Genomic DNA, 14,093 nt, shown 5'->3' with positions numbered 1-14,093 from the left:
TTGACAATGTATAACACAGACCTGAAGTGGCTGTGCAACAACATGTTTTGAAACAGTAAACTAAAGACAATTAAGAAAGACATGCATTACAGTATTGAATCAACATTACAGAAATCAATCTTGCCCCACTCAAAAGGAGCAGCCCAGAATGATATATGAGACCGCATTCTTTCTGATCAGGAAGATACGCAACCCAAATGTTCTTTGGCAATGTAGTACTTTGTTGTACCATTTTTGTGGCCCTTTATACCTCTAACAAGGCCAGAAAACACTTTCTGGATCCCGGGAGCTGCTAAAAGTGCTCTATATAGTTGGTAAAGTGTGGTCTGAACAGTGTTGTCTTTGTGTAGACTATCTGGTGTCAAGCGCATTTTCAACAATGTGGTCCAATCATATTCCAGCTGGATTGTATTAGCACTTATGACTGAAGGTAGTACGAAAAGAGAGTTAGTGAGAAGACCACAGGTTATGTATATGTAACAACCTAATTTGTACTGTGAGTTTCAAGGATAAACTGTTGGGGAAGAGCAAGGCTTTTAATACTTTCCAGAATTCTAGATGTTTGCTAATTATCTCCATTCATGAAGGCCTAGAGACTTCAAGTGCTTAGATGCCTATAGGGAAAAGGAACTCCTGCAATAAATGATTGTCTGTATGAAGAGATACCCAAGACTGAGTCCATCCTGGAACTACTGTTGCTCATTTGGCACTAGATCCGAAATTTAGACTTGAGGAGGATTAGTCATGAGCTCATGGTGTTGTAGCTTAAGCCTCAAGGCTCAGCCAGCCCCTCAGTCTTTGGGAATCTCACTTAGAAGCAGAGAAGTGATGGATGTTGCCTTAGCGAACTACTGTGCTGACAACCACCGTTCCCTTTAGGCACTTATGCCTGGATGCTGCCAGGTGACTCTGTTTATTAATGAAGCGACGTCTCTGATTGCAAGAGCTTGTTGCAACGAGTACACTTTATATTGATTCTCCTAAACATGTACCTAGCAACAGTGGTTCACATTAAACCACTGGCAGCATCCAGTGTCCAATGGGACTGCAGGGTGCACCACTGATAATTAGGAAAGTGAGCAACTCTTGAAGTACAACGAAAGCCTTGCCAATATACCACCAATGTCTTTCTGACTTGTCTCATTTCAATCCAGTAAAGAACAAACTGGAAAACGTGATCTGATACCACCAAATGATGGACTGTATCTGGCCTTCGGTCCCAAATTGACTATATGACGAAAATAGATGCAGTCTTGAAAAGTATAAATGTCAACTTCTGATCTATATATATTTGTATACATATATATATACATGCCACAACAAGGTTTACCCTTAATGAAGACGCCTCACACGGAGAGTTAAAATCACTTCTTTAATTGCACACTGCAAACCGAATGTCCTTTAATCACAGCTCCAAGGCAGCCATACGCGTTTCAGATTTTGCATTCCTTGATCACTGGCACATTCAGGAAGCAACAGCAGTTTTTTGGGGGGAGTGTTAAATACTGTTCAGTCCCGCCCTTGTGGGCGTGTGCAAACTGCCTCCTGGAACTTGTAGTTCCCCCCAATCTTACTCCCTAGTGGGTGCTCTTGTGTCCATGAATGGTGAAATTAATAACCCCAGTGGGTTGGCGCCGTTGAGAAAAAACACTCCAGATGCCTTTAACACTGTCCCGCAATGTGTGGCTCTCCGTTCTTTACGCACCTCGTTGTTACGAGATGCAGATCTGTAATCCACAGCAGGGCGTCTTTGCGACCGGGAACAGCCGCCAAACAAATGCCACAACAAGGTTTACCCTTAATGAAGACGCCTCACACGGAGAGTTAAAATCACTTCTTAATTTCTAAACTGAGTGGTTATATATATACATATATATATATATATACATATAAATATATATGTATATGTAATATATATGTATATATATATATATATGTATATATATATATATATATTTATATATATATATATATATATATATATATAACCACTCAGTTTACTGACGTAAAGTCCCTAAGGTCCGACTCCTCTTCTCAATCTGTGCTCATTATAGGTGTATTTTTTATTATTTGTAGGATACAATTAAAATGAAAAAGAGCAGGCAAGACAGTACAGAGTGATTGGTGGTCTTGCACATCCGGACTAGTCAGAAAATATTCTGTGCTTTTAACGTATGGGTCCAGTAGCTATGGCTATGATTAATTGCTAAGGTTGCAGCTCAAACGGTACTTTTATATTTTGTTGGGATTTTTATCTATTGATGGATCGTAGTAGGGCACCTATATCCAGCTAAAATGCGCAAAGTGAATGAACGATTATCAAATTAGAACTAGTGTGACATGTAACATGATTGGAATATCGTCATATTGCGTAATGAACATACAAAATAAATATTTAGAGGTCCAAAGGGAGTACTTTGAGTTCCAAAAGGTTAATATGAGATTATCTTCACTTGCTAAGTGAATCTGTTGAAATGCGACCAAGTTTGTTACCACATTCACAACTTAGCATTTCAACAGTCTGGAAGCAACAAATAAGGTACTTTTAAAGGTGAGAAATCAAAAACCAAAATGACTTTAAGGAGAGTATACTTACATCAAGTTGAGAAAGTGATGCTACTCTTTGCTAAACCTCTCAGGCATAACTTGAAATAGCCCATGGCTAAACAGAACTCCTGTCCTCCCCTCTTCTATATCTTGAATTCAGTCATTTTATAACGTGTGTGGTTGATATATTGTGTAATGTTAATTTTGTGCTTGTGATATTTAAGTACAACAAAATCACTGCATATACAAACATCTCTAAAACTTAGAATCAGAAAGTTACAAAGTGATCCTGAATAGCCCCAAAATAAACAACTGAATATCCAGAGGAATTTCTGTAATGAATGGAAAAATGATTGAACAATAGAAACATTAGGTAACCACAGATAATTAAGGTTTTTATGAAAACATGGTACCAGGGTGCTTGGGTTCATCACAGTTACTGAGGAAAGACAACTCAATTGTTTCAATAATTTGATCAAATGTGTTTGGATTTAATTGACATATTTTTGAGTAGTCGGTACATGCCAAACAGGAAATGTAAAGCTAGCAATTAAAAAGTAGAAACATACTCTGCTGATTTCCAGAAGTGTCCTGGGTGGGACAGGCGGCGATTCCGCTTTGGCAGTTTCTCCAGCATTTCCATGAGTTTGGTGAAGGTGGGTCTTTCCTCTTGATCAAAGGCCCAACAGAAAAGCAGGATATCCTGTGAGAGAAGAAACAAGCATTTCAGAAAAAAGAAGAATCAGTCGTAGAAACTTAGTACATCATCGTTAATTGCTCACATTGCAAAATGTGCATACTAGTCTCTCTCCATGCTGTAGAAAAGGCAGTATTGCCAGATAATCCTTCACTAGAGAGGCTGATCACTAAGGAGCTTGATTCACAATTCTATAATTAACTAAGTGCAGCTTCCATGGACCAAAAAGACATTTACATTGAAAATTCCACAGAAACTTTATCCATGGTATTTTTGAATAGTAAAGTTCATTCATGATAGTGGGAAATCTGACTGATTTGCATATGGCCATGTCTGAACTGGGGTGGCAGAGTGGACCTAAAGAACGGTGATGGATTAAACCCAGATCTCTTGACTGGGTGTAAGTGTTTGATTGGTTCAGATGCTCCGTCCATCACCACCCCCTTTTGTACCGCTTTGTTCGCCATAAGTTGGCAGGGTATGCTCAGACGTGATTCCCTTGCTCACTTTGCCACTGGATTCAAGAAAGCCTGGCTGAAGACGGCTGTAATACCAGAAACCGGTCCTAGGAAGCTTTTTTCCGGTCCAGAGAAGGCATGGCTTGGCAGTTCGGGCTGGACTGTTCCCATGAGGCACAGGGTCAGACTGATTTGCATATGGCCATGTCTGAACTGGGGTGGCAGAGTGGGCTAAAGACCAGTGATGGATTAAACCCAGATCTCTTGACTGGGTGTGAGTGTTTGATTGGTTCAGATGCTCCGTCCATCACCACCCCCTTTTGCACCGCTTTGTTCGCCATAAGTTGGCAGGGTATGCTGAGACGTGAGTCCCTTGCTCACTTTGCCACTGGATTCAAGAAAGCCTGGCTGAAGACGGCTGTAATACCAGAAACCGGTCCTAGGAAGCTTTTTTCCGGTCCAGAGAAGGCATGGCTTGGCAGTTCGGGCTGGACTGTTCCCATGAGGCACAGGGTCAGACTGATTTGCATATGGCCATGTCTGAACTGGGGTGGCAGAGTGGGCTAAAGAACGGTGATGGATTAAACTCAGATCTCTTGACTGGGTGTGAGTGTTTGATTGGTTCAGATGCTCCGTCCATCACCACCCCATTTTGTACCGCTTTGTTCGCCATAAGTTGGCAGGGTATGCTCAGACGTGAGTCCCTTGCTCACTTTGCTACTGGATGCAAGCAAGCCTGGCTGAAGACAGCTGTAATGCCAGAAACCGGTCCTAGGAAGCTTGTTTCCGTTCCAGGGAAGGCATGGCTTGGCAGTTCGGGCTGGACTGTTCCCATGAGGCACAGGGTCAGACTGATTTGCATATGGCCATGTCTGAACTGGGGTGGCAGAGTGGGCTAAAGAACGGTGATGGATTAAACCCAGATCTCTTGACTGGGTGTGAGTGTTTGACTGGTTCAGATGCTCCGTCCATCACCACCCCCTTTTGTACCGCGATGTTGGGTTATATATCTACTGTTATAAGTTTAAAGTAAGGGTGGGAACACAGGAGGTCCCAGTATACGGGAAGCATGATGACAATTGAAAATATTTCTAACACCCACAGTCTCATAACTTTGTGGGTTTTCACAGACAATTCCAAATACCCAATTTCTAATTTTCTCGCCCCAATGCAATTTCATGATCTAAAACTACTCACAAATATGTGAAAGGCGGTCTTCAAATTTGTTGGAAAAGTTCCTGGACCACTCACATGTTCATAGGTTGTAGGCAAAGTGGTTTCACGACAGAGAAAAATTATTTCGAAGTGGTGAAAAAGAAACTATGTACAAAATAACATTTATAAGTTGTCTATTCAGTGCGCAATCTGAATGAGAGCATATGAAGCAAATCCTGGAATACTAGGTTTGATATAAATATTCAGGACTATTCCTAGGGAAATCTGTGAAACCCAAACTGAGCAAGAAGTCCAGAAATAGAAGAAAGCCTATAGGAATAGATTGTCAATTTTTAGGTCTGCATTAGCCAAGTCCATTTGATTTCTAAAAAACATATATTTACAATATATACCTATTTAAAAGGGCTTTCATACTACTTTCGTCAGCCATTTGTCTGCTGTTGTGTCATTCACATTTTGCTGCCACCCACTACAGCACACAGCATGAGGCAGGGGTCAGCCCATTTCAACCACTGGTTAACTTAACTTTGATTGACTGCAGTTTACTCTTTCACAAGGAGCACATCAACACAAAAGCTAGTTCCCTTCTGTACCAATGTTATTGTTTTTAGTTTATTACTTTGATGTTCCCTTTGTGCTTAGAGTCGGATGTGACAGCAGGATGGGTTATACCAGATGTGAGCACAGACCACATTTCAGCTTTATCAGTTGCTGTCTCCTGCCAATGCTGCTATAAATTTCTTTTGGAGTGCCCTTTATCTGACTCTCTTTCGTTCTCTCCTTCATTTTTCCTTTTCTTTTTTCTTTCATTATTTTTTCCTTCGTTCTTTTGGTGTTTCTTCTTTCTTTGTGCTTTTTCTTTCAGTCTTTCTTGATTTCCTTTTTCTTTCATTCATTCCTATTTCTTGTTTTCCTTTTTTCTTTCATTCAATCTTGCTTTCCTTTTTCTCTCATTCTTTCATTCTTTCTTTCTTTCCTTTTCTCATTCCTCATTTCCTTCTTCTTTCTTCGTTCATTAGTTCCTTCCTTCTGACTTGGATTCCTTTTTCTCTTTGTCTTTCTTTCTTTTACTCCCTTTTTCTTTCTGTCTTTGTTTTTTTTTCTTTCTTTCTTTCTCTTTCTTCCTCTTTCTTTCTTTCTCTCTCTTTCTTTCCTACTTTCATTCTTTCTTTCCTGCTGTCATTTCTTAATTCCTTCTTTCTTGCTTTCATTTCTTTTTTCTTGCTTTCTGTTTTTCTATTCTTCTTTCTTTCTTTCCTTCATTCTTTGTGTCTGTTTTTCTATCCCAGAGTCTTCCTTTCTTTCTTGCCTTTCATTTATCTTTCCTTCCTTCTTGCCTTTCTTCTCTTTCATTCTTCCTTGCCTTCCTTCTTTCCTTCTTTCTTGTCTTCCTTCTTTCCATCTTTTTGCATTCCATATTGTTTGCCTTCCTTGTTTCTTGCCTTCCTTCTTTGTTTCTTGCTTTCCTTCTTTCTGCTCTTGCTTAATTCTTACTCAAAGGCAAGAGGCTGGCAACCAATGGCACAATGATTGGTTTTTTAGGTCTATGTTAGCCAAGACCTTTTGATTTCACTAAAATGATGAGTATGCCATAGTTACTTGTAGGGCTTTTTTAGCCACACTTTATCCATTTGTCTGTGGTTGTGTCATACAGATTTTTCTCCAACCCACTCTAGAATGCATCATGGGGCAACGCATCACCCCACTTAACCATTGGCTGACTTTAGTATGAGTTACGGCATGGAATTCTTTCAGAAGGAGCACATCCACACACTAAGTAGTTCCATTCATAGCCAGGCATGACTATGGCAATGTGTGCTTGTTTGAGACCAAAAACATTTTTACCTTCATTCAATGATTGTTTTCAATTGACAAATGTCAAGCAGGTTTCCAAATAATAATGTTTTGCAAAAGCCATGAAAAAACAAAACAAGAATTGACGAGAGGCCAGACCTTTTGGCTTAGCCAGTGCTTGTTCTGAATCATGATTCAGAAAAGGGGGTGGTGATGAACAGAGTGTCTGAATTAAGCAGACCACTCTTACCCAGTCCAAAGATCAGGGCTTGATCCATCACCGTTATTTAGCTCACTGCCCCATCCCAGCTCAGAACCTGGCTATATGCAAATTAGTCTGTCCCTGGCCCAGTGCATCATGGGAACAGGGCAGACCAAACTGCCAAGCCAATTCTTCACCAGAAAGGAGACAAGCTACCGGGGACCGGTTTCTGGCATTTCAGCCTCGTCGGCCCGGCTTGCTTGAATCCTGATGGAGCAGTGAGCAAGGGACTCATGTCTGAGTATACCCTGCCACACCTATATTGGCCAAAAACGATTCAGAAAAGGGGGTGGTGATGAACAGAGTGTCTGAATTAAGCAGACCACTCTTACCCAGTCCAAAGATCAGGGCTTGATCCATCACCGTTATTTAGCTCACTGCCCCATCCCAGCTCAGAACCTGGCTATATGCAAATTAGTCTGTCCCTGGCCCAGTGCATCATGGGAACAGGGCAGACCAAACTACTAAGCCAATTCTTCACCAGAAAGGAGACAAGCTACCGGGGACCGGTTTCTGGCATTTCAGCCTCGTCGGCCCGGCTTGCTTGAATCCTGATGGAGCAGTGAGCAAGGGACTCATGTCTGAGTATACCCTGCCACACCTATAGTGGCCAAAAACGATTCAGAAAAGGGGGTGGTGATGAACAGAGTGTCTGAATTAAGCAGACCACTCTTACCCAGTCCAAAGATCAGGGCTTGATCCATCACCGTTATTTAGCTCACTGCCCCATCCCAGCTCAGAACCTGGCTATATGCAAATTAGTCTGTCCCTGGCCCAGTGCATCATGGGAACAGGGCAGACCAAACTACCAAGCCAATTCTTCACCAGAAAGGAGACAAGCTACCGGGGACCGGTTTCTGGCATTTCAGCCTCGTCGGCCCGGCTTGCTTGAATCCTGATGGAGCAGTGAGCAAGGGACTCATGTCTGAGTATACCCTGCCACACCTATAGTGGCCAAAAACGATTCAGAAAAGGGGGTGGTGATGAACAGAGTGTCTGAATTAAGCAGACCACTCTTACCCAGTCCAAAGATCAGGGCTTGATCCATCATCGTTATTTAGCTCACTGCCCCATCCCAGCTCAGAACCTGGCTATATGCAAATTAGTCTGTCCCTGGCCCAGTGCATCATGGGAACAGGGCAGACCAAACTACCAAGCCAATTCTTCACCAGAAAGGAGACAAGCTACCGGGGACCGGTTTCTGGCATTTCAGCCTCGTCGGCCCGGCTTGCTTGAATCCTGATGGAGCAGTGAGCAAGGGACTCATGTCTGAGTATACCCTGCCACACCTATAGTGGCCAAAAACGATTCAGAAAAGGGGGTGGTGATGAACAGAGTGTCTGAATTAAGCAGACCACTCTTACCCAGTCCAAAGATCAGGGCTTGATCCATCACCGTTATTTAGCTCACTGCCCCATCCCAGCTCAGAACCTGGCTATATGCAAATTAGTCTGTCCCTGGCCCAGTGCATCATGGGAACAGGGCAGACCAAACTACCAAGCCAATTCTTCACCAGAAAGGAGACAAGCTACCGGGGACCGGTTTCTGGCATTTCAGCCTCGTCGGCCCGGCTTGCTTGAATCCTGATGGAGCAGTGAGCAAGGGACTCATGTCTGAGTATACCCTGCCACACCTATAGTGGCCAAAAACGATTCAGAAAAGGGGGTGGTGATGAACAGAGTGTCTGATTTAAGCAGACCACTCTTACCCAGTCCAAAGATCAGGGCTTGATCCATCACCCTTATTTAGCTCACTGCCCCATCCCAGCTCAGAACCTGGCTATATGCAAATTAGTCTGTCCCTGGCCCAGTGCATCATGGGAACAGGGCAGACCAAACTACCAAGCCAATTCTTCACCAGAAAGGAGACAAGCTACCGGGGACCGGTTTCTGGCATTTCAGCCTCGTCGGCCCGGCTTGCTTGAATCCTGATGGAGCAGTGAGCAAGGGACTCATGTCTGAGTATACCCTGCCACACCTATAGTGGCCAAAAACGATTCAGAAAAGGGGGTGGTGATGAACAGAGTGTCTGAATTAAGCAGACCACTCTTACCCAGTCCAAAGATCAGGGCTTGATCCATCACCGTTATTTAGCTCACTGCCCCATCCCAGCTCAGAACCTGGCTATATGCAAATTAGTCTGTCCCTGGCCCAGTGCATCATGGGAACAGGGCAGACCAAACTACCAAGCCAATTCTTCACCATAAAGGAGACAAGCTACCGGGGACCGGTTTCTGGCATTTCAGCCTCGTCGGCCCGGCTTGCTTGAATCCTGATGGAGCAGTGAGCAAGGGACTCATGTCTGAGTATACCCTGCCACACCTATAGTGGCCAAAAACGATTCAGAAAAGGGGGTGGTGATGAACAGAGTGTCTGAATTAAGCAGACCACTCTTACCCAGTCCAAAGATCAGGGCTTGATCCATCATCGTTATTTAGCTCACTGCCCCATCCCAGCTCAGAACCTGGCTATATGCAAATTAGTCTGTCCCTGGCCCAGTGCATCATGGGAACAGGGCAGACCAAACTGCCAAGCCAATTCTTCACGAGAAAGGAGACAAGCTACCGGGGACCGGTTTCTGGCATTTCAGCCTCGTCGGCCCGGCTTGCTTGAATCCTGATGGAGCAGTGAGCAAGGGACTCATGTCTGAGTATACCCTGCCACACCTATAGTGGCCAAAAACGATTCAGAAAAGGGGGTGGTGATGAACAGAGTGTCTGAATTAAGCAGACCACTCTTACCCAGTCCAAAGATCAGGGCTTGATCCATCACCGTTATTTAGCTCACTGCCCCATCCCAGCTCAGAACCTGGCTATATGCAAATTAGTCTGTCCCTGGCCCAGTGCATCATGGGAACAGGCCAGACCAAACTACTAAGCCAATTCTTCACCAGAAAGGAGACAAGCTACCGGGGACCGGTTTCTGGCATTTCAGCCTCGTCGGCCCGGCTTGCTTGAATCCTGATGGAGCAGTGAGCAAGGGACTCATGTCTGAGTATACCCTGCCACACCTATAGTGGCCAAAAACGATTCAGAAAAGGGGGTGGTGATGAACAGAGTGTCTGAATTAAGCAGACCACTCTTACCCAGTCCAAAGATCAGGGCTTGATCCATCACCGTTATTTAGCTCACTGCCCCATCCCAGCTCAGAACCTGGCTATATGCAAATTAGTCTGTCCCTGGCCCAGTGCATCATGGGAACAGGGCAAACCAAACTACCAAGCCAATTCTTCACCAGAAAGGAGACAAGCTACCGGGGACCGGTTTCTGGCATTTCAGCCTCGTCGGCCCGGCTTGCTTGAATCCTGATGGAGCAGTGAGCAAGGGACTCATGTCTGAGTATACCCTGCCACACCTATAGTGGCCAAAAACGATTCAGAAAAGGGGGTGGTGATGAACAGAGTGTCTGAATTAAGCAGACCACTCTTACCCAGTCCAAAGATCAGGGCTTGATCCATCATCGGTATTTAGCTCACTGCCCCATCCCAGCTCAGAACCTGGCTATATGCAAATTAGTCTGTCCCTGGCCCAGTGCATCATGGGAACAGGGCAGACCAAACTACCAAGCCAATTCTTCACCAGAAAGGAGACAAGCTACCGGGGACCGGTTTCTGGCATTTCAGCCTCGTCGGCCCGGCTTGCTTGAATCCTGATGGAGCAGTGAGCAAGGGACTCATGTCTGAGTATACCCTGCCACACCTATAGTGGCCAAAAACGATTCAGAAAAGGGGGTGGTGATGAACAGAGTGTCTGAATTAAGCAGACCACTCTTACCCAGTCCAAAGATCAGGGCTTGATCCATCACCGTTATTTAGCTCACTGCCCCATCCCAGCTCAGAACCTGGCTATATGCAAATTAGTCTGTCCCTGGCCCAGTGCATCATGGGAACAGGGCAGACCAAACTACCAAGCCAATTCTTCACCAGAAAGGAGACAAGCTACCGGGGACCGGTTTCTGGCATTTCAGCCTCGTCGGCCCGGCTTGCTTGAATCCTGATGGAGCAGTGAGCAAGGGACTCATGTCTGAGTATACCCTGCCACACCTATAGTGGCCAAAAACGATTCAGAAAAGGGGGTGGTGATGAACAGAGTGTCTGATTTAAGCAGACCACTCTTACCCAGTCCAAAGATCAGGGCTTGATCCATCACCCTTATTTAGCTCACTGCCCCATCCCAGCTCAGAACCTGGCTATATGCAAATTAGTCTGTCCCTGGCCCAGTGCATCCTGGGAACAGGGCAGACCAAACTACCAAGCCAATTCTTCACCAGAAAGGAGACAAGCTACCGGGGACCGGTTTCTGGCATTTCAGCCTCGTCGGCCCGGCTTGCTTGAATCCTGATGGAGCAGTGAGCAAGGGACTCATGTCTGAGTATACCCTGCCACACCTATAGTGGCCAAAAACGATTCAGAAAAGGGGGTGGTGATGAACAGAGTGTCTGAATTAAGCAGACCACTCTTACCCAGTCCAAAGATCAGGGCTTGATCCATCACCGTTATTTAGCTCACTGCCCCATCCCAGCTCAGAACCTGGCTATATGCAAATTAGTCTGTCCCTGGCCCAGTGCATCATGGGAACAGGGCAGACCAAACTACCAAGCCAATTCTTCACCAGAAAGGAGACAAGCTACCGGGGACCGGTTTCTGGCATTTCAGCCTCGTCGGCCCGGCTTGCTTGAATCCTGATGGAGCAGTGAGCAAGGGACTCATGTCTGAGTATACCCTGCCACACCTATAGTGGCCAAAAACGATTCAGAAAAGGGGGTGGTGATGAACAGAGTGTCTGAATTAAGCAGACCACTCTTACCCAGTCCAAAGATCAGGGCTTGATCCATCATCGTTATTTAGCTCACTGCCCCATCCCAGCTCAGAACCTGGCTATATGCAAATTAGTCTGTCCCTGGCCCAGTGCATCATGGGAACAGGGCAGACCAAACTACCAAGCCAATTCTTCACCAGAAAGGAGACAAGCTACCGGGGACCGGTTTCTGGCATTTCAGCCTCGTCGGCCCGGCTTGCTTGAATCCTGATGGAGCAGTGAGCAAGGGACTCATGTCTGAGTATACCCTGCCACACCTATAGTGGCCAAAAACGATTCAGAAAAGGGGGTGGTGATGAACAGAGTGTCTGAATTAAGCAGACCACTCTTACCCAGTCCAAAGATCAGGGCTTGATCCATCACCGTTATTTAGCTCACTGCCCCATCCCAGCTCAGAACCTGGCTATATGCAAATTAGTCTGTCCCTGGCCCAGTGCATCATGGGAACAGGGCAGACCAAACTACCAAGCCAATTCTTCACCAGAAAGGAGACAAGCTACCGGGGACAGGTTTCTGGCATTTCAGCCTCGTCGGCACGGCTTGCTTGAATCCTGATGGAGCAGTGAGCAAGGGACTCATGTCTGAGTATACCCTGCCACACCTATAGTGGCCAAAAACGATTCAGAAAAGGGGGTGGTGATGAACAGAGTGTCTGATTTAAGCAGACCACTCTTACCCAGTCCAAAGATCAGGGCTTGATCCATCACCCTTATTTAGCTCACTGCCCCATCCCAGCTCAGAACCTGGCTATATGCAAATTAGTCTGTCCCTGGCCCAGTGCATCATGGGAACAGGGCAGACCAAACTACCAAGCCAATTGTTCACCAGAAAGGAGACAAGCTACCGGGGACCGGTTTCTGGCATTTCAGCCTCGTCGGCCCGGCTTGCTTGAATCCTGATGGAGCAGTGAGCAAGGGACTCATGTCTGAGTATACCCTGCCACACCTATAGTGGCCAAAAACGATTCAGAAAAGGGGGTGGTGATGAACAGAGTGTCTGAATTAAGCAGACCACTCTTAACCAGTCCAAAGATCAGGGCTGGATCCATCACCGTTATTTAGCTCACTGCCCCATCCCAGCTCAGAACCTGGCTATATGCAAATTAGTCTGTCCCTGGCCCAGTGCATCATGGGAACAGGGCAGACCAAACTACCAAGCCAATTCTTCACCAGAAAGGAGACAAGCTACCGGGGACCGGTTTCTGGCATTTCAGCCTCGTCGGCCCGGCTTGCTTGAATCCTGATGGAGCAGTGAGCAAGGGACTCATGTCTGAGTATACCCTGCCACACCTATAGTGGCCAAAAACGATTCAGAAAAGGGAGTGGTGATGAACAGAGTGTCTGAATTAAGCAGACCACTCTTACCCAGTCCAAAGATCAGGGCTTGATCCATCACCGTTATTTAGCTCACTGCCCCATCCCAGCTCAGAACCTGGCTATATGCAAATTAGTCTGTCCCTGGCCCAGTGCATCAAGGGAACAGGGCAGACCAAACTACCAAGCCAATTCTTCACCAGAAAGGAGACAAGCTACCGGGGACCGGTTTCTGGCATTTCAGCCTCGTCGGCCCGGCTTGCTTGAATCCTGATGGAGCAGTGAGCAAGGGACTAATGTCTGAGTAAACCCTGCCACACCTATAGTGGCCAAAAGCGATTCAGAAAAGGGGGTGGTGATGAACAGAGTGTCTGAATTAAGCAGACCACTCTTACCCAGTCCAAAGATCAGGGCTTGATCCATCACCGTTATTTAGCTCACTGCCCCATCCCAGCTCAGAACCTGGCTATATGCAAATTAGTCTGTCCCTGGCCCATTGCTTCATGGGAACAGGGCAGACCAAACTACCAAGCCAATTCTTCACCAGAAAGGAGACAAGCTACCGGGGACCGGTTTCTGGCATTTCAGCCTCGTCGGCCCGGCTTGCTTGAATCCTGATGGAGCAGTGAGCAAGGGACTCATATCTGGGTATACCCTGCCACACCTATAGTGGCCAAAAACGATTCAGAAAAGGGGGTGGTGATGAACAGAGTGACTGAATTAAGCAGACCACTCTTACCCAGTCCAAAGATCAGGGCTTGATCCATCACCGTTATTTAGCTCACTGCCCCATCCCAGCTCAGAACCTGGATATATGCAAATTAGTCTGTCCCTGGCCCAGTGCATCATGGGAACAGGGCAGACCAAACTACCAAGCCAATTCTTCACCAGAAAGGAGACAAGCTACCGGGGACCGGTTTCTGGCATTTCAGCCTCGTCGGCCCGGCTTGCTTGAATCCTGATGGAGCAGTGAGCAAGGGACTCATGTCTGAGTATACCCTGCCAATCCTATAGTGGCCAAAAACGATTC

General features: G+C 45.8%; 1 protein-coding gene across 2 annotated transcripts in view; it reads right to left on the bottom strand.

The window, feature by feature from the left end:
• Positions 1-14,093, bottom strand: part of KSR2 (kinase suppressor of ras 2) — a 1,667,828-nt gene that overhangs the window by 27,335 nt on the left and 1,626,400 nt on the right. For both annotated transcript variants that reach the window (XM_078667119.1, XM_078667120.1), the window contains one exon: positions 3,117-3,250. In XM_078667119.1, coding sequence (XP_078523245.1) covers positions 3,117-3,250 — 134 coding nt within the window. The remainder of the gene's footprint in view (positions 1-3,116; positions 3,251-14,093) is intronic.

The sequence above is a fragment of the Lissotriton helveticus genome, chromosome 11 (assembly GCF_964261635.1).
Source record: "Lissotriton helveticus chromosome 11, aLisHel1.1, whole genome shotgun sequence".
Lineage (NCBI taxonomy): Eukaryota > Metazoa > Chordata > Amphibia > Caudata > Salamandridae > Lissotriton > Lissotriton helveticus.
This window is presented reverse-complemented; position numbering and strand designations above follow the sequence as displayed.